The following is a 19,729-nucleotide window of genomic DNA, read 5'->3' on the forward strand; positions in this document are numbered from 1 at the left end:
CTAAACTGAACCTAATCTAAATTGTGAGAATTCACTAATTAGTCTGCTGGTAAATGGTGGTAGCTTGGTGTTTAGTAAATGGTAGGTACAGGAGAAAGAAGATTCCTAGCTTCAAGTCCTGTGCCAAGTGTAATCAGTGGCTCTCCGTGGTTGACCAAGACCACATATGCCTGTAGTTGAGAAAAGAAACACCCTTTATTGAAAACATATGGCATGGCAGATTCTGCAGCATTGTTCAGTTTTCTGCACAGTTGTCAGGCTTACTAATGCAAACAATTGGCCCCTAAAAGATTCAAGTTCCAGGCCTCTACAGAGTTCTTTCTAAACTGTTTTCTCTGTCACTCAGGTATCTGGATAGTCAGAAGAGGTTCCAATTGACCCTCTGTCCTTGGTCAAGCCACATGAGTATTATTTCTTTCTTAGGTACTCATAAGGGAACCTATCACATTGTCCAGTTTGGGGCTCACAGGTCTGATGACCTACCTATAGAAGAATACCTCAGAACTATATTAGTCTGCCAATCCCCTTCTCTACTCTAGTGGACAGAAACCATTAAGATGGTGGGTGGTTTCCACTTACCAACACACCTCTTTTTTTCCCCATTAAATTTTAGATGTTCTGATGGTCAGTTTCTGACAGAATGGAAGAGAATAAATTTTGTATAGAACATACCTGAGAGCAGTGCATATGTCTAAAGAGCCCCTTTGAAATTCCAAATGTGAAATGGTGCCTGCATTTTGCATGGACACATCAGAAACCTTAGTGTTGGGAGCTGATCTGGAAATGTCCCTACTGGAGATCTCTGCTACTGATACAGTTCATCATAGAATATTTGGTTAGCATGCGTGTAGTCTTAGTTATGAGGCAAACTGTTGTTATAACAATACTTTGAGGATTTATCACTTCAAAATGGGAAAGGGGAAACAGATGTTTAAGTTCTTTCTTTAGATACTTCAAATTTTCATACTAATGTCCACCATTCATTAGTTACCTGGATACCTGGAGGCAGCTGTGCTTAATAGGGTGGTTGGTTTTCTAGAATGGCAAATACATGAAGTTAGTCCAATGGAACGGTCTGTGGAGGGAGAGCATGAGTTGCTATTGTAAAATCAGATTTTTCATATAATGGAGTGAAAATTTGCATGGATTAAGGAGTTTGATGAATTGGTTGCAAAAGGGCCTGGTTGCAGTGGGCTCAGAAGTGGCTTAGAAGTTACTGAGTAGCAGAGACAGGTGGGAAAGAATGAAGCCTGCATACTCTCCTGATAAGCAGCAGGAAAAAGACTTTTCTTCTAGGCTGGTACTGGACTATGGTTCAGGCAAAAGGAAGTAATGCTGTTTCTAAGGTTGGTGTTCTGCTTTGTGCCTGAGCTCTTGGTTTCCAATATGTTGGTTAGGACGTGGAGAATTCTTAAGGATAGGAGTGGGAGTGGGTTTGGCAACTGGGATTTGAGGTGGATGAGGCCAGACATGCCTATTGATTGCTGCAGATCTCCTCTGAGAGACTGATTTGGGGATCGTTGGTGAAGGAAAGAGCAAAAGCTAGACAAAAGGGGAAATAGAAAGCTGCCCTGTTCTGCTGATTGCTTTTTAATTAAAAAAAAATCACAGCACTGTAAATTTATACAGTACTTCAAAAACAGAGTAATTAGATCAGGCTTTTTCACTCTTGTGACAGACAGGTTTGGTAGGGGGAGTCTTGTCGTGGTATTTAAGCCCCAGTACAATAATCTGTCCCATAAAAGGGTTAAATTTGGGATGCTGTTATTTCAAATAGTTCCCAACTGATATCTGGCCATATCTCAAGCATAACTAGCGATTTTGTTGGTAGCTTCAACAGAGATGGGTTCTGAGCTACCCTCCCTTACCTATAGAAATTATTCATCCAGGGCAGGTTTGAGAGACACTGGCAGGGTAGAGAGAAAGGGGAGCTTGCAATGCTGTTTTGTACCTGATCTGTGGCTGAACTCTAGGTACTACTTTGAGTACTGATCCATATTTGTATTCCACTCTGGGTATACATAAGCTCCACGTACCTAAACTGGAGAATTCCTGCAAGCAGTGTCCGTTGGGCTGTGCCTGCACCCCTACTTTTCCTTGCTTTCCACACAGAAGGTATAACGGGCATGGTGGACGGACTGTCTCTCTAGTTTGTGACCAGAGTCTATTGTCTGGAGTTGATCCTTTGTCTACTTTCTATAAATATTCAGTTGTATATATCTATTTTTGTTGTTAGTTTTCTGATCGTTCACTAGTTACTTAATGTTAGCATCCCCACCCCAGGGAACCTTCTCTGTCTCCCGGCATGTGACTTAAATTATGTCCAAAACACCAGGCTTCATAAACTGCACCTCCTGCTCTGGCTCACTTTAGGTCAGCGACAACCATCAGCACTGCCTCTACCTTGGAGAAGCTCATATCTCTGCTGAGCGCAGTATCAGCTGCTCTTTTCCCAGCTGAATGTGGCAGGCATGAGAACTCCAGCTTCGGAAGCACATTGTGGAGCATGCAATGAGGCCTCAGTCAGACTTGTGCCAGGGAAGCCCACTGTACGTTGGCCAGAGTCATTGAGGAGCATGCCACCTAGTACTGTCTGACTCCAGAGCAGAAAGGATCAGAGGAAAAGACCCTTTGTCTGGGCCCTGTCATGAGAATAAAGAGCACTCTCTCTCAGACTTAAGAGTAGATCCCCCTCTTAGACCTTCTGGGAGGAGAGATCCATCCCCATCCCTTTCCAAGTTGTGGCCAAGTGTGCTCAAGCCACAAGAATCTACCACCTCCTCTTCTTTCTCTCCCCTCCCCCCCAAAGCCTTATGGGCAGATCAGAAGGCACATGGGGCAAGGATCCTTTGGTACCAGCCTCTGTACCAACTTCAGCATCAACTGTAGTACCAATTAAAACAAAACACTAGGACTCAAAGTACTGGGAACTGCTGGTACTGTCGAAACCATCAAGTTGGAGACTCGTTTACCAGAAGTACCATCAGAGCCCCATAAGGAACTACCATCGACACCTACTCTGATGGTACAGGCATGGACCGGGTAAGGGGGATGTGACTGAAAAAGTTGGGGACCACTGCTGTACAATGCAATAGGCAGCCTCAGTAGCATCACCTCAAGAGGTGTCCCTGCTTGATATTTGCAGGGCAGCTATGTGTAGTTTCATCCACACATTCATGAGACATAGGCATCATTTAGCACAGCAGTTGTACATGCAGCTATAGTAGCATTCTCGCACCCTCCTCTGAGTACTGTTCGTAGTTACCCACAGTGGAATACTCGCAGGGACCAGCACTTGAAGAAAGGGAAGTTACTTACCTTATTGTAATGATTTCTTCAAGAGGTATGGTCCCTGCTCACTACCCTGTCCCCATCCCTTCCTCTCTGTGTTGAATCATGACGAGATTCGTGGTAGAGAAGAAACTGGATATACAGTCAGTCCACACTATGTGGAGTCACAGGCATCAACCAAACCAACAATTTCTTAATTGCAAGAAACCTTCAGTCTCAGGTTTGTCGATTGCATGTCTACCCATAGTGGAATCCAGACAGGCACCACATATCTCAAAGAAGTGTAGTTACAATAAGGTAACTAACTTGCCTTTTCCACTGCTGTGGGCAATCCAGTACCTCTAACTTTAAATATATTTAGAAGGATGAATAAAGAGATTTTGTGAATTGATGGTGAGTTGCTCCATTTTAAAGCTAATTTTAAATGGTACATAATCCCAGAAAAATGGCAGTTTGCCAGAGTATTACTTTGTGGATACTGTCTCCTTTGAATTATAATCTATATTTAATGTACTTTTTTAACAGGATGATTCATTTAATTTGCATAACAGCAACAATGCTCATCATGAGAGGGACATAAACAGAAACTTTGAAAATGAAATTCCTCAAGAGAATGGAAATGCTTCAGTGATTTCTCAGCAGATCATTCGATCTTCAACTTTCCCTCAGACAGATGTCCTTTCAAGTTCACTTGAGGCAGAGCATAGGTATGTACTTTATATCGATGCCTGTGTTGGCTGTTGAACATCTTTTCCTGAATTCATGGCCCTACCAAATTCACGGTCCATTTTGGTCAGTGTCAGTCATAAGATTTTAAAAATAATAAATTTCATGATTTCATCTATTTAAATATGAAATGTCATGGTGTTGTAACTGTAGAGATTCTGACCCAAAAATGAGTTGTGTGGGGGAGGAGGGAGGTTTAAGGTTATTGTAGGAGGTGGGTTGCAGTACTGTTAGCCTTATTTCTGTGCTGCTGCTGGTGGCAGTGCTGCCTTCAGACAGAGCTGGGCAGCTGGAGAGCGGCGGCTGCTGGCCAGGAGCCCAGCTCTGAAGGCAGAGCCACCGCCAGAAGCAGTACGGGTGACATGGTATGGTATTGCCACGCTTACTTCCTCACTGCTACAGGCTAGGCGCTGCCTTCAGAGCTGGGCTCCCAACCAACAGCCGCCACTCTCCGGCCACCCAGCTTTGAAGGCAGTGCAGAAGTAAGGGTGGCAATACCGCAACTTCCCTAAAATAACTTTGTGATCTCCCTGCAATTCCCTTTTGGGTCAGGACCTCCAATTTGAGAAACGCTGGTCTCCCCTGTGAAATCTGTGTACTATAGGGTAAAAGCACACAAAAGACCAGATTTCACGGTCTGTGACACGTTTTTCATGGCCGTGAATTGGGTAGGGCCCTATTCATGACTGATATAAACTTAAGTAATTTAAATATATGGATAAAACTCATGCCCTGATATTGAGTTCATAGTTAATCGGTTTAAAATACAACTTCTCATGGGGGGTTCTTCTAAAAACCGAATTGTTCGACTTTTTAATGTTTCATCAGAGTCCATAGGACTAGGTTTCATTTGCCTGTACTGGTTCTCTTATGCACTATCAATTTTAAAAGACCACATTTTGGGCTTTTGGAGTTCTTTAGACTGAATTCTACATTAACATTCTCAAGTAGAAGGAATCTTAGTTAACCGTGCCTGCATTCTTTCTAGTAAGGCAGTGACACGCGTTGAACAGTGTTCATCTAAGTATTCTACAGCCTTCCAGATGAAGGTGACTTTTCCAGAAGTGTTTCTTTCTGGGATTGGATTGTAGTGAAGGTGTTCTCTGCGTACGCTATTGGTTTGGTAAACTGAGCTGACAGTCCTGATTCCTTATACTGGTGCCCTGTGAATGGACTCTTCTAGAGTTTTTTTTGGTGGTGGTTGACTTTTGGGAGGACTCTCTTACGTGGCTCTCTTGAGTAAAGTGAACAGAACATGTTTGTCACTATGTATCAAATGGGAGGTAGGGGGAGATCCTTCTCATGGTTTCCCTTCTTCAAGGAACAATTTCTGTATGGCACCTTCTCTAACACACTGATCCCATAAGGTATTAATGGAGTTGGGGCAGGTTAAAGCCTCTGAGTGATACAAGCAGACCCAAAGTGAGTTCATTAGTCCTTGTAGATTTTCTGGAACAGGAAAACTACTCTTCGGTTATCCTGTTATAAAGCTGTATGTTTCACCATCTGGTAATGTTACTAGCTTAAGCATGGAATCTGAGTTTTGGTCTTAACAAATTAGTGGATCCACTATTTTGAGCCCATCAACAGTTATCCCAGATATCTTAAATCTCCTTGCTAATGGCAATAGTTTAATGAACTGCAGGTCCTTATTGCTAACACATTGTCTGTCTGTTTTAAGACAGGCTGTACACCAGCATTCTAACTTTCTGACTGTGGTCCAGCTTCCATCTCTTGGTCTTTTGCTTCCAGTCTGTTTTTCCTTGTTGCCATACTTCTGGAGAGAAGCTGGGAGCTAAATAAACCCTCAGTTCATTTTTAGACTGATAGAGCACTATTGTCAGCCCTAGAAAATAGATCATATGGTTTATTCTATGAGTGATCAGAAACAGGGATGCTGTCTATTATGTGAACATTATGTCCTTGCCTCCTCACTCACGATGGCATGAGTGGTGGTGGTCTCTTTGTGAAAAGTAGATTTTTATGGGTATCTCTTCAGTGGGCCTCCCTAGTTAGCAGTTTATCTCTGCATGTGTAAATCACAGAATATCAGGGTTGGAAGGGACCTCAGGAAGTCATCTAGTCCAACCCCCTGCTCAAAGCAGGACCAATCCCCAACTAAATCATCCCAGCCAGGGCTTTGTGAAGCCTGACTGCAAAAACCTCAAAGGAGATTCCACCGCCTCCCTAGGTAACGCATTCCAGTGCTTCACCAACCTCCTAGTGAAAAAGATTTTCCTAATATCCAACCTAAACCTCCCCCACTGCAACTGGAGACCATTATTCCTTGTTCCGTCATCTGCTACCACTGAGAACAGTCTAGAGCCATCCTCTTTGGAACCACATTTCAGGTAGTTAAAAGCAGCTATCAAATCCCCCCTCTTTCTTCTCTTCTGCAGACTAAACAATCCCAGTTCCCTCAGCCTCTCCTCATAAGTCATGTGTTCCAGTCCCCTAGTCATTTTTGTTGCTCTCCGCTAGACGCTTTCCAATTTTTCCACATCCTTCTTGTCGTGTGGGGCCCAAAACTGGACACAGTACTCCAGATGAGGCCTCACCAATGCTGAATAGAGGGGAACGATCACGTCCCTCGATCTGCTGGCAGTGCACCTACTTATGCAGCCCAAAATGCCATTGGCCTTCTTGGCAACAAGGGCACGCTGTTGAATCATATCCAGCTTCTTGTCCACTGTAACCCCTAGGCCCTTTTCTGCAGAACTGCTGCCTAGCCATTTGGTCCCTAGTCTGTAGCGGTGCGTGGGATTCTTCCGTCCTAAGTGCAGGACTCTGCACTTGTCCTTGCTGAACCTCATCAGATTTCTTTTGGCCCAATCCTCCAATTTGTCTAGGTCCCTCTGTATCCTATCCCTACCCTCCAGTGTATCTACCTCTCCTCCCAGTTTAGTGTCATCTGCAACTTGCAGAGGGTGCAGTCCACGCCATCCTCCAGATCATTAATGAAGATATTGAATAAAACCAGTCCCAGGGCCAACCCTTGGGGCACTCCGCTAGATACCGGCTGCCAACTAGACATGGATCCATTGACCAATCTGGTAGTGACAAGCCTAACTACATAGTTGGCATGTGCAAGTTCCAGGTATTGTGGACACATTTTTGAAGGTCTGTTGAAAGCTTCACCTTTAGCATTTAGACATGTTTGATTAATTTACAAAGTTACAAATATAGGCATTTACTGAAGAATCAGAATAACTCTGAAGGACAAGCTCATGTTTCAACCTGTGTGCATAGGTTAAATAAAATAAAAGCAACAAACTCCCCCTGTGTCAAAAAACAAACATAATGAAGTATGTGTATTTTGCAACTGAGTATTGTTGATTGCTTGCAAATTTTGAAGACACGTTATCTATTTAAGCGATGTTCAAAAAGCAGAATTCTGAATGTTTGATGTAAATGTCAAAATATTCTTTTTTTTAAAAAAAGGTTGTTAAAGGAGATGGGTTGGCAGGAAGACAGTGAAAATGATGAAACCTGTGCTCCACTAACAGAGGATGAGATGAGGGAATTCCAAGTCATTAGTGAACAGGTGATACTTACTAAAAACTACCAAGCATTACATTTTCTATTTGTTTACACTGTGCTTCAAAAAACACAATTGAGGGATTGTCAAAACTGGATTGAGACAGTGAGTGAACTGGGTAGCTCGAGATGACTCCACAACAGGTACATATTATAAATGTATTGTGTTCTGCAGTATGAAGGGAAATTCAGAAATCTGGATGGCTTTACAGGGTTAATGCAGTAGTGTTGTCCCATATTGGCCCCAGGATATTAGAGAGAGAAGGTGGGCGAGATATCTTTTATTGCACAAATTTGTGTTGGTGAGAGAGACATAAGCTTTGTCTCTCTCTGTCCAACAGAAATTGGTCCAATAAGAGATTACTTCACCCACTTTGTGTCTCTTAGAGGGTTTTGGCACTCGACACTATCCTCCCTTCTCCCCCCCCCCCTTTTTTTTTTTTTAAATCTTTAGAGCCTTGTATCTGCATCTAATCCGCAAAAATGATCTGCAGAAATCTGCAGATTTTCAGGGCTCTAAAATCCTCCCCTCCTGCCTTAAAAGGCTAGGGGAGTGAGCCTTGAAAATTCATAGTGCATGAAATGTCTGTCTATAAAAGATAAGCTTACATCTAGGACTTGCAGTAAAACTATTTAATTTCCTTTCATTGCTACCAGTGATGGAGCTGCACAGATTCCATGGGCTCTCCAATTTCTTCATCTCAATCTGACTAGAGGGGGTTTTCTTACCTACATGCTTTTTTGCAGTTGCATAATTTTCTAAAATCTTGGTTTTCTTTGGCTTCTGGAAACCTTTGTCCAGTAATTTCCAAGGAAAAGGGGTGAAGAAACAATTCTGACCTTGTGACGGTTTTTCTCATTTTTAGTATATGATCCTAATGACAAGAAAAAAATCTATTTCTTTGTGTTGAATCTTACCACATTATACATATGAACTGTCCTATGAGAGGCATAGTTGTTGATGTACAAAAAAGCGATATTGTTTTAGTGTAATTCGTTACTGCTGTCAATTTTCAGCTCACTAAATGTTTGTTTTTACATTTCAGTTACGAAAAAATGGCCTTAGAAAAAATGGCATTCTAAAAAATGGCCTCATCTGTGACTTTAAATTTAGCCCCTGGAAAAACAGCACTTTCAAACCCACTATTGAGAATGAGGATACAGAGACAAGCAGCAGTGACACATCAGATGATGATGATGTGTGAAGAATTCTCTAACAGCTTTAGAAGCTTGTGTGATCTCATGCAGGTTTGGGGGTGAATTGTTCAAGCCCCCCACCCCCAAACTATAATTTATGTAGAAAAATACCCTGTTAGAGGAAGAATGTTTTGGACTTCTCTATGAAGAAAACAAGGAATATTGTGTTGGGCTGTGAACATTACTATAATTACTTTGTAAATCAATGTTGTAGAATGAGGACTTTGGTTGATCCAGCGTCGACTTTCTTCATCACTGCAGCATTTCTCGACTAGCAATGTGACAATGTAACAAATGAGATTTTCTCATTTAATAATAAAAGCAAAAATTGTATAATGTTTTGCAAAGCTTCTGTCTTAAAATGTCCAGGTCTTTAACAAAAAGGGGCAACTTGACAGTGTTTTGCTTGCTGAGTCATTTCTTTCTTACAATGGAAACTCTCAAGTCTACTTTGTACGCAAAAAAAAAAAATATGGGCAATGTAGCATGTTGGCTAAAATGAGCAAAGTGCACTAAAACTTTGTTTTCCTGAATTGAGCTGTTGTACTGTTCCACTTTTTCCAAACATAATTGCTCTTTAGCCCTTAATAGTTCAATTATTGTTACAGCAAAAAGACTATTGCTGCAGTTCCAGATTTATAGAACTGACTTAAAATCAAGAGCTTTATTTGGGTGCTGCAAGGTCCAGGAGTCTGAGTGGATATTAACAAAGATTTTTGTTGGAAAATAAACATTTTGATAAATTATTCACATGCAGAAAAATTGATTATACTGACTGGATCTACATGGAAAATAAACTGGATTTACAGAATATTGTCTCAGTGCATAACATCACAAGTATTGTTTATAAAACCCAATTAGTTTGTTTTATCTTTATCAGGTTGGAAGTATACTGTGACAGCAATGGTTGACTTTTAAGCTTTGAGAAAGTAAAACAAAATTTGATCACCAGTCTTTGCATTTACTGCTAGGTCAGTTTCATCTGTACAATAAGCAGTTTATTTCAGTGGCCTTGTTTAAAATCTTGTTTTATAGTCTCACTAATTCTTAAACCACTGTGGTCTTGTTATATGGTTTATTGGTTACTGGAGATAATTTGGCAGTGCCATTTCTTAAATTATTTGTACAGGTTTATTTGGTTCATTTTCCTTTTTAGATTTTTATATTTTTCCTTCTGAGGTTGTTCCAACAGTATAATTCATAAGCATAAATGCATTTTGATATTTCATATTCTATAATGTAGATCTATATAGATATATTTAGGTTTCCCCTTAAAATATTTCCTATTGTACTAGATCTTGTATAGTGTTATGTTTTATCCAAGATTATGACTTTCACAGTGGAAAATTTTTTTTCTAAAGGGCAGATTTTTTTTCATATTTTAGTTTTTGAGGTTGGGAAAAATTTTTACAAGTGAACATAGACTCATTTTGGCAGAGGGTAAAAGAGGAGTTTTAACAAATACCGGTATACTTTTAGTCCATGCATGAAGGCAGGGTTCTATTGAAAATTGAACAAATTTAAGTGTGTGTTCATTTGGGCACAGAATATCTGAAAGGATGTTGTTCTTTTCTTTAATTGTCTGGTTTTGTCCAAGATGCTAATAAGAATGGGAATCTTTTCTTTCTAAAGAGAACTGCCATGTTAATATCAGAATCTGGAATAGTTACAAAATGCACCCTCTCCGTCACTCACTTTTGATAGCTTAATCTGGTTTGTATTGATTTTTCACTTCACAGCACCTTTCATGCTGTCAACTGCAAACGTTTAGGGCACTCCCCCTGTACCCTACCAAGGGCTTAAGGTGTGACCTGGTTAATTTAGGTATCCCCAATCTTTTTTACCTAGGACTCTGGGTGTAAAGCACCTATCCTTAAGAATATAAGAATGGCCATACTGGGTCAGACCAAAGATCCAGCTAGCCCAGCATCCTGTCTTTAGACAGTGGCCAGTACCAGGTGCCCCAGAGGGAATTAACAGGTAATCATCAAGTGATCCATGTCCTGTTGCCCATTCCCAGCTTCTAGCAAACAAAGCTAGGGACACCATCCCTGACCATCCTGGCTAATAGCCATTGATGGAATTTATCTAGTTCTTTTTTTGAATCCCGTTATAGTCTTGGCCTTCACAACGTCCTCTGGCAAGGAGGTCCACAGTTTGACTGCACTGTGAAAAAAAATTTTTTTTTAAACCTGCTGCCTATTAATTTCATTTGGTGGACCCTAGTTCTTGTGTTATGAGAGAGTAAATAACACTTATTTACTTTCTCCACTCCAGTCATGATTTTATAGACCGTTATCATATTCCCCCCCTTAGTCGTCTCTTTTCCAAGCTGAAAAGTCCCAGTTTTACTAATCTCTCCTCATATGGCAGCCATTCCATACCCCTAATCATTTTTGTTGCCCTTTTCTGAACCTTTTCCAATTCCAATATATCTTTTTTTGAAATGGGGCGACCACATCTGCATGTTGATAAATTATTCACATGCAGAAAAATTGATTATACTGACTGGATCTACATGGAAAATAAACTGGATTATAAAAAATATGATATTGCCGCTTTATAAATCCATGGTACGCCCACATGCTTCAGCATAGATCAGTAAAATGAAAGTTGGCAAAAGTCCTGAAGGTGTCATTTGAACTAGTAGGTTTTCTTTTTGACGCTGCTCTGACTTTTCTTTTTTCCAGTCTGTTACAGCTACCATGCAGAGATGAACAGGATGATTTGTGCTGAGTGCTGTAAAATTGAGGAGCGGAGCACAGAGCGAACTGCTTGCTCAGTTCAGAGTTTTATACTGCTCTCCTCTAAATTTATGCAAGGAGGAAAACAAACCTTTCAGGCTTGGTTAAGTTCAAATTTGTTGTCATCCATTCACTGGTTCAGTGCCTTCCTGGGTTGGCCTTAGTAACCTTTTCAGCTCATGAATAATGTATAAGCAATAGGGGGTGTAATTTTTCCTCAACTTGATTGTTATCCTTCTTTTGTGGCAGGAAATTATCCTAACATCTTCGTTTTAGTCTATTTTTCAGAGATTAAACCCCAATGAAGCTAAAGGAAATAATAGGAGTTGAAATTCTGTTTCAAATAATTCCATACGCTCTTAAAGCTTTTTGGTTCTCAAAATAGTCTTTTTAAACTTTATTAATTCTTTGTTTTTTTAAACTCAGTTGATGTAGTTGTCCTCTCATTAATCTTTGAAGAAGTGATTTTTGTTGTTCTGATTGGTATGGACATTGCTTAAGCATTGCCAGATAAATTAATTCCCAGTTAATATAAATATTCTATACTCAAATAGCTTCTTGATTTTATAGTGAACAGTTACAGCAAGTTATTGAACTCCATAATGGTACATAAAACATCTTGCCATTTATGTAGCAAAGATAATGGGGAGCTATTAAATTTCAGTAGCTTTGCATTTAGGTAACATTTGCAAATATACATCTCAAAAGAAGCTTGTCATTTCCAGGCATTTAAGGAATAAACTTTGTATCATTGAGAAGAAATCTGAGTTAGAGGTAACAACATATTCTGTAAGGTATTTTCAAACCAATGTTTTTCTTAGTTGCAAATATAAAGATAGTGTTTATAGAAGAAATTACTCCTAATAATTTTGAAGGCGTTAACTGAGGTTTTTCCTGCAAAGAAGAAAAGGAATAGGTAAAAGGACTCCCCCCGCCCATTTTTTAACATTTTAGTTTAATGGCTTCTGATAACATTTTTTATGCATCCCTCCCTTTTTTCTTTTAACAGAATGACATCCTTACTGTCTTTTAAACTTGGGACTCTTTCTAAAACAAATATTTTGCAAAAAGTTCTCTCAGATTCTATCAAATGAGATTTCGTACCAGACGAGTGTCTTGTTTGATAAAACTCCTTGATGCCTTTTTGCCAAAATGGACCTTGGATGTATCATTTGCAGTATATTACAACTTGCAACTAAAGACTTCTATTGAATATTTTATTCAAAGCACAAATTTCAATAACCAATGCTTACATAAGTTTTCAGCACGTAGTGTAAAGGAAATTCATATAGAAAGATAAAACAAGATAGAAAAGTTATGGAAGCTGCCTTTTCAAGTTTGTGTAAACACTCGTAGGTGAGATTCCAGGGGGCTTGACCATAAATCTCTTTAATTAGCTTGAACAACATCTTAAATAAAATAAGCAACCAAAAATGTTGGGCTTTGCTACTATATCTTCGAAGCATGATGGGACTAATAATTGTAGGTATCTCTTAAAATTCAGTAAAGATGCAGGCAAGTTTGTAATGACCTAACGAGAATAAATTATAACTTTTTGCATCAGTATGGAGGTTTCTCCTGCATTGTTAGGATGAGCTGAGGCACAGAAAGGTTAAGTAACTTGCCCAAAGTTATACATTGGAATTAGTGGCTGACTTCAGTATAGAATCAGCTGTCCTGGCTTCTGGTGTGTACTCCAAAAGCTAAACCACTCTCCCCTCTATAATTCTCTTTAGAAAGACTATTGCAGTAAGTGGTATAGAACTATTGTTATGTACCCAGTCTGGGGGAAATGGTGTTGTCAGAATGGGGATTTTGTCGTCGTAAATGACTGTTGTAAATTAATGACACTTGGAGAAAATTGACAGGGGAATAATGTATATAATATATGAACAACTGAGTGTTTGAAGGGGGGCAGTCCTAGCCTTTACACTGAACCCATGGCAAGATTTCATGTGGGAAGGGAGAACCAGGCCTAAAAGCTTCCCTGCTGTGCACAGCTGAAATGGCATTATCCTTCTCTAGTCTCTACTACACTTGCTGGCTCTGTACAGTTTAGGACTTTTCTAAATATGGTTTTGAACAAACTGATCTATCTGTTCAGAAACTGGTAGAGTTAAATAGGTGCAAGTGTCTAGTTTGATTGCAGTTATACTAGTATAAAGTTGCCAATGCCCTTTGTTTCAGGTTTTTATTCTGTTTTAAAATTTCCTGGGAATTTATACATGTTAATTACAAACATTTAAAAATGGGTGAAAGTCAATGCAAAAGACCCTCCAGTTTTCTGGGAAAATATCAGGGTTAATACTGGGTGACAGGACGACAGAACAAAAGCAAAAAATAGAGAAAAGTAAGTATGGAAAGTAAGTTTAATGCTGTGGATTATTTCAAGAACATTAACAGTATGTACATGTGTGCATGGATATTTCTTCCACTACATTGCTTGCCTTTGACAGCCTCACATATATACTTAAACTAATCTATTCTTCCTATAAACACATCTACCTAGTGAATTGGATTTGATTCAACATTCAGGTGAAAATTTGTAAAACCTGAGAATGTTTTGGTAAAAACTGAAAACAGTGGGCCTTAACCATTGCATATGTGTATAGCTTTGACAGACACACTGGCTGGCCAACAGAAGTATCTGTATACCATGATAACTGCATCCATATTAGGGGATGGCAGTAATTAATCAATTTCGATATAGTTAAATCAATGCAAAAAAATTGTGAAAACTAGTCTGTGTGTCCGTCAAAGAGCAGAAAGGGCAGCAGCTGGACCAGATGCAGAGTAGACAATCCACTCCGCCTAGCCCAACCTTCCCTGTTCTGCTACCTCAGTCTGTGAGAGAGACCCAGTGCAGCCCCAGCCTGAAAAACTCCGGGAACATCTTCTGGAGGCTGGCCAAGGTTCCTGGCAGCAGGTTCAGTGTGTTGAACTGGTGCCAGAGTGTGGACAGGACCAGTTGGTAGAACACCAGCACCCTCCCCAAAAGGGAAAGGGACTGGAGCAGCCCCTTCTGCCTCCGTAACTGGTCAGTCACCTTGCCTCTTGCTCACTCCGTTCTCCAGTGGGGATGGCTTAGTGGCAAAAAGTAAATGCCCAGAGAGCAGTGGTTGTGTGCACCACTGGATGGCACAACGTGGATGGGAGGGAGCCAGCCTGTCTGCAAACATCAGGCCAGAGCTTTTGACCCAGTTGGAGGATGGCTTAGCAAGACAGTACACCAGCTCTCTGTGATCCTGGGCCACAAGAAATACATTGTTGGCATAGGCCTACAGGACCACCTGCCAGTCTGGCTCTCACAGCACCGATCTCGTTATCCTCTTGTAGAGGAGGAGATGGAAGAAGGGCTCTAATGATGGTATTGAGCTGGCAGGAGAGCAGACAGCCCTGATGTACCCCTCATCCAAAGGTAATGGGTTTGGTCAAGGTTCAGTTGAGCTTGACCAGACACTCCACGGTGGCAGTCAGCAGGATCTGAAGTCAAATGCCAATGAGATACCTGTGATCCATCCTGTCAAATACCTGATGGTCTAGGGACAGGAAGGTGAGTGACAGACCATCCCCACATGCAAGATGGAGTAGGTCCTGGACCAGATAGAGGTTGTTGAAGATGGTCTGATCACAGTGGATCACATCCACTAGGAAAAAATGGCTTTCACTACAATCTTGTAGTCCATGCTGAGGTCACGGAGGTCCCCTTTCTCATGCAGCCGGATGAGCGCAGCCCACCTGCATGACAGAGAACACCCTGCTCCCCAAGGACTGGGCCCAGAAGGTGGCGAGGTCCAGGCAGAGGATGTCACAGAATACATTGTAGAACTCCATGGTCAGCTTGTCGATTCCCAGAGCTTTGTTGGGACCTGATGCTGGAAGAGTGACCAGCCCTAGGGCCTCTAGATAGGCTGGAAGCCTCCCCTGCCTGCCACAAGGAAGTCCTCCTCAGCAACTGAGGTGAGTTCCACCTCTGTGCCGACTGCGGAGACGTGACAGAAAGGTGGAAGAGGTGCTCTCTGAGGCCTCCTCCATAAGGAACTCCTGCAAGGGGGTGGTATTGCCCTCTCCACTGTCAGAGCCTCCTTAGCTGCTTCCACCAGCTGGACTTTCTCAAGAGCTGTAGAAGCAGCAGGCACACTGGCAGCCTCCCTAGATCCTTTACAGAAGACCACAGCTGCCTGCTCCAGAGGGAGGTAGTGGACTTGTGCCTTATGCTTACCATGTTTACACCACATTACTAGAACTCAGCCTTCAGTGGTGGTGTGGGTCCATGGAACGAGGGTGATAGGATCAGCACTTGGGGAAACAGAGATGGGGCTACCCTGAGGTGAGCCTGCTCCCGGGCATTGTGACGACTCCCTCCTCTGTGGACCCCATCCTATGGCTATCAGCAGTGGGGCCTTTTGGCTTGGCTGGGTGTGATTGCGGAGGGGCGGGGCTTCCGAGCTCTCAAACAGGGATGTCAGCTGGGGCAGGAGGAACAGGAACTGGGCAGATAGGGTCGCTTGTGATGGCAGGGCCATATGCTCCTGGGTTTCAGGAGTGCCCAGCATCCTTCTTTTGGTGAGCTGAGGGACTGCCTCTCTGGACGTGCCCCAAAGTCTGCCAGAGGAAGCACTGATCCTCCCCCACTGAATAGTGGACCTGATACAGGGAGCCTTGGTTGGGCACCATAGAGGACCAAGCTCCCCCTGCCACACACTGTTGCCAGCAACTGGTTGGTGACTTGCTGGCAGAATGAGTGGAAGTGGTGGAGGGTGGGGTCCTTTACAGCCCAGCATCAGAGGGCTGCTGGCGGAGACTAGTTTCCCTAAGGTAGAGAGGGGAAGCAGCAGGGCAGCATTGGGGAGAAAAGGTGGGATAGAGATAAGGACCTCCCACATGACCAAGGGGGACAAACAAGAGGACCCCCACTGAGATGCCTTTTTCCCCTGCCTCCTGCATGGAGGCCTCCTGGTCAGGGTGAGGAAGGACTCCCAGGTGCTGTTGATGTTAAAAGAGGAGACTGTGGTGGGTGGAAAGGCTGTGGCAGATGGTGATGGGGCAACAGACCCGGCCACCTGTGCATACAGGGTGGTGGTGCTCACCCACACAGCGGATGGCAGGGTGATGGGGAGTCATGGCTGTTGGCGTAGCAGTACAGCCATCATGATGGATGGAGCCTTCCAGCTGGAGCTCTTGCCCTTTTCCTAACCTTGGCTCTTTTTGTTGACAAAGGGGGCTCCTGTGATGGTGGTAAAGGTCTGGCAGCAGAGTCCCCACCTGTGCCTGCTGCTGCCACCCTGGTGGGGCCACTGATGTACTGGCAGCTGTGTTGTGGTGGCAGAGGGGGGAGAAGAAGGTGACAAGGGTTCCCCACTTCACTCCTCCCATCGACAAAGCTGCTGGCACGGAAGCTTCACATGTGGCCAAGTTGGGTTATACCATTGAGGGCAGGTGATGCGAACAGCCACCAGAGGCTGGGATAGAAATGGTAAAGGGGGTGGGTAGGGAAAATAGAGGCTAACAGCCAAAAACTGGAGGGGATAAATAAAATAAAGAAAGGAAGGCAATAGGCAGGAGTGGAAGGGGGAACTGGCTCCTTTGGCTGCCCAGTGGGTTGGGGCAGGGATGAGGGTGAGGGGTACAGTGACTAGGGGATGAAACAGGAGGAGGGTAGAGTCATAACTTATTAACCATTTGCTACTTAACCTTAGTTATATTTGAACGATTTAATATATAATATAATTAAAATATAAATCGATTTGTTATACAGTTTACAAACCAGCAAAATTCGTTTATAAAAATCCAACTAGTTAAAAATATTACAATAAGGTAAAGAATAGAAGCAAAATTCAGAAGAGGTGGATAGATAGGGAGGGAAGTAAGGGGACCCAAGCATTAAATCACATAATTCAGCTACTTCCAGGCAGACATTCCATACCACAGAATTTGTCTTGGGTATTTCTATTCTATTATACAATTCTGTCTATGGAGCCAAGTTTACAATGTCTGTGCTCTAGTCTTCAATTGTTGGTTGAGGTTTGGATTTCCATTTTTGTCGTATTAGTCTTTTAGCAATTCTTAATGCTCTGCTGAGCCACAGTTGTTCAGATTTATTCAGCTTCCAATTAACAGCCATTAGGTTGAAAATTACATGTTTAGCTTGTAACACAAGTTGATCTGATAGGAGCAAATTAACTCTGCAATTAAGTTCTTAAAACGTATGGGTATAGGAGCATTCCCAGAACGTAGGGGTTAAGTTAGCACTTAACTAGATGGTACTCGCACCTGTGTCTTAGCCTGCTCTGAGAACAAACAGTCCCCCGCCCTCCTAACTAGGTAACAATACAGCATATAGGGAAAACTGAGGGATACATAGGCTTCATAAAAATATTACAAAAAAATTCCCACTTAGTCACACTATGCTTTTAATTTCCTTAGGGAACAGGATATGTGATATTTGAGGTTTGTCTGTTGCCATCTAAATGTTCCTATGGGGTGCCATTTCCAACTAAATCCACTTTGATCGTCATTGCTTCTGCCTTATTCCAATTTATCCTGTAGCCAGAGAATTTGCCAAAGTTATCTATTGTTTGTAGGATATTTGGAATAGTTTGATCTGGATTTTTAATGAATAGGAGGATGTTGTCTGCATAAAGATTTTTGTCTCCCCGAGACCTGATTTGATCCCTTGAATACCCTGGTGTTCCCTAATTAGTAATGCAAGAGGGTCTAATGCTAGATTGAAAAGGAGTGGGGAGAGGGGCATCCCCCTCTAGTTCCCCAAAACGGAACAAAGGTGGGGGTTATTGTGTTGTTTGTTAGGACACAAGAATTGGGATTGGAATATAACAGCTTTATCCATGAAATAAAGAAATTTTGCAGCCCAAATTTATCCAGTGTAAGAGACAGATACTGCCAGTTCACTCTGACAAAGGCTTTCTCAAGTAAAGTGATCACATGGGAATTTCTACAGTGTTGATGGAATGCCATAACATTTAATCATCTGAAGTGCATTATCTGAACCATGCCTTTGTTTAATAAATCCCACCTGATTAGGGTGAACCAAATCACTTTTTCAAGCCCCTTAGCCAATATGTGTGAAAGTATTTTTATATCAGTATTTATTAAAGAAATGAGTCTATAGCTGTTACTTTTGCACATCCTCACCTGATTCAAGTACTATAGTAATTAGGCTCTCTCTCATACTAGGATGTAATGTACCTTTCTTTAAGGCATCTTTGTAAATGGATAACAGCCGAGAGGCCAGAACTTCTTTCAGACTTTGATACAATTCTATTGGTAGGCCATTGTGTGTGTGTGCGCGTGTGTTGCCCAGACCCATCTTCTCCCTAGACTTAATTAGTTCCTCCTATTGCCAGCGAGAGGCCAACCTGGTCTGCTGCTCTTTTGAGATTTGTGGGATAAGAGTTTAAACAAAATTTTTCAGTTCTTTTGGGTCAAGTGCTGAATCGTTATTGTAAAGAGAATTTCAAAAATTGATCATGGATCTCTTTTTGGTTAATAATCTACTCACATTCCGATTTGCATGGTATCATTTGGGGCCTTTGATACACTTTTAGTGTATCACTTTTAGTCTGTATGCAAGAAGTTTCCCTGCTCTCTCTCTCTCTCTCTCTCTCTCAACTCTCAATATGTTTGAGTCTAAAAAGAGCAAATTCAGCTTGCACTGAAGGCAGTCTATTGACTTCCAAGTGAAGACTGATTGATTTTTTTAAAGATTTTTCTTGTGAAGGGTAGCTTGCATATTCTGAATCAATAGCTTTAAGTTGTTTGGTTAATTCCAGAGCCAAGCTTGGCTAGCTGCCTTCCAACCTGCTGAGTAGGAAGTGATCTGCCACCTAATAATAAATGTTTTTAGTGGATCAGGATATTTCTTTTGTCATTTGTTTTGAAGAAAAACCAAATTTCTTTTGCGACATTCTGAAAATTTTTCTTTCAAAAGAGTTCAGTCTCCATCTTTTACAAGTCCAATTTGTTTTTGGAGGGGGAAATTGTAGTATCCCTGGCTCATGATCAGAGATCACGATAGTCTGGATTTCATTATTAAGCACGGAGTCAATCAGATTAGAATCAACCATCATAGTGGGAGATTTTAATGAGGTGTTGGCCCCTTTTTTAGACAAATCAGGGCAGCTCCAGCATACACAATCACATGCCAGAAACATTACAAAAGATTATATAGAAGAATTGGGGCTAAAAGATGTATGGCATTTGAAGAACCCTAC

At 41.8% G+C, this 19,729-nt stretch overlaps 2 protein-coding genes across 5 annotated transcripts in view; both read left to right on the forward strand.

The window, feature by feature from the left end:
• GPBP1 (GC-rich promoter binding protein 1) overlaps window positions 1–9,562 on the forward strand; it is a 60,513-nt gene extending 50,951 nt beyond the window's left edge. For all 4 annotated transcript variants that reach the window (XM_073343972.1, XM_073343973.1, XM_073343975.1 and 1 more), the window contains 3 exons: window positions 3,817–3,998; window positions 7,459–7,561; window positions 8,601–9,562. In XM_073343972.1, the coding sequence (XP_073200073.1) occupies window positions 3,817–3,998; window positions 7,459–7,561; window positions 8,601–8,759 (444 nt within the window). In that variant the 3' untranslated portion in view covers window positions 8,760–9,562. The remainder of the gene's footprint in view (window positions 1–3,816; window positions 3,999–7,458; window positions 7,562–8,600) is intronic.
• LOC140911929 (myb/SANT-like DNA-binding domain-containing protein 7) overlaps window positions 1–19,729 on the forward strand; it is a 193,733-nt gene that overhangs the window by 79,605 nt on the left and 94,399 nt on the right. The gene's annotated exons all lie outside the window — the stretch shown is intronic.

The sequence above is a fragment of the Lepidochelys kempii genome, chromosome 5 (genome assembly GCF_965140265.1).
Source record: "Lepidochelys kempii isolate rLepKem1 chromosome 5, rLepKem1.hap2, whole genome shotgun sequence".
Lineage (NCBI taxonomy): Eukaryota > Metazoa > Chordata > Testudines > Cheloniidae > Lepidochelys > Lepidochelys kempii.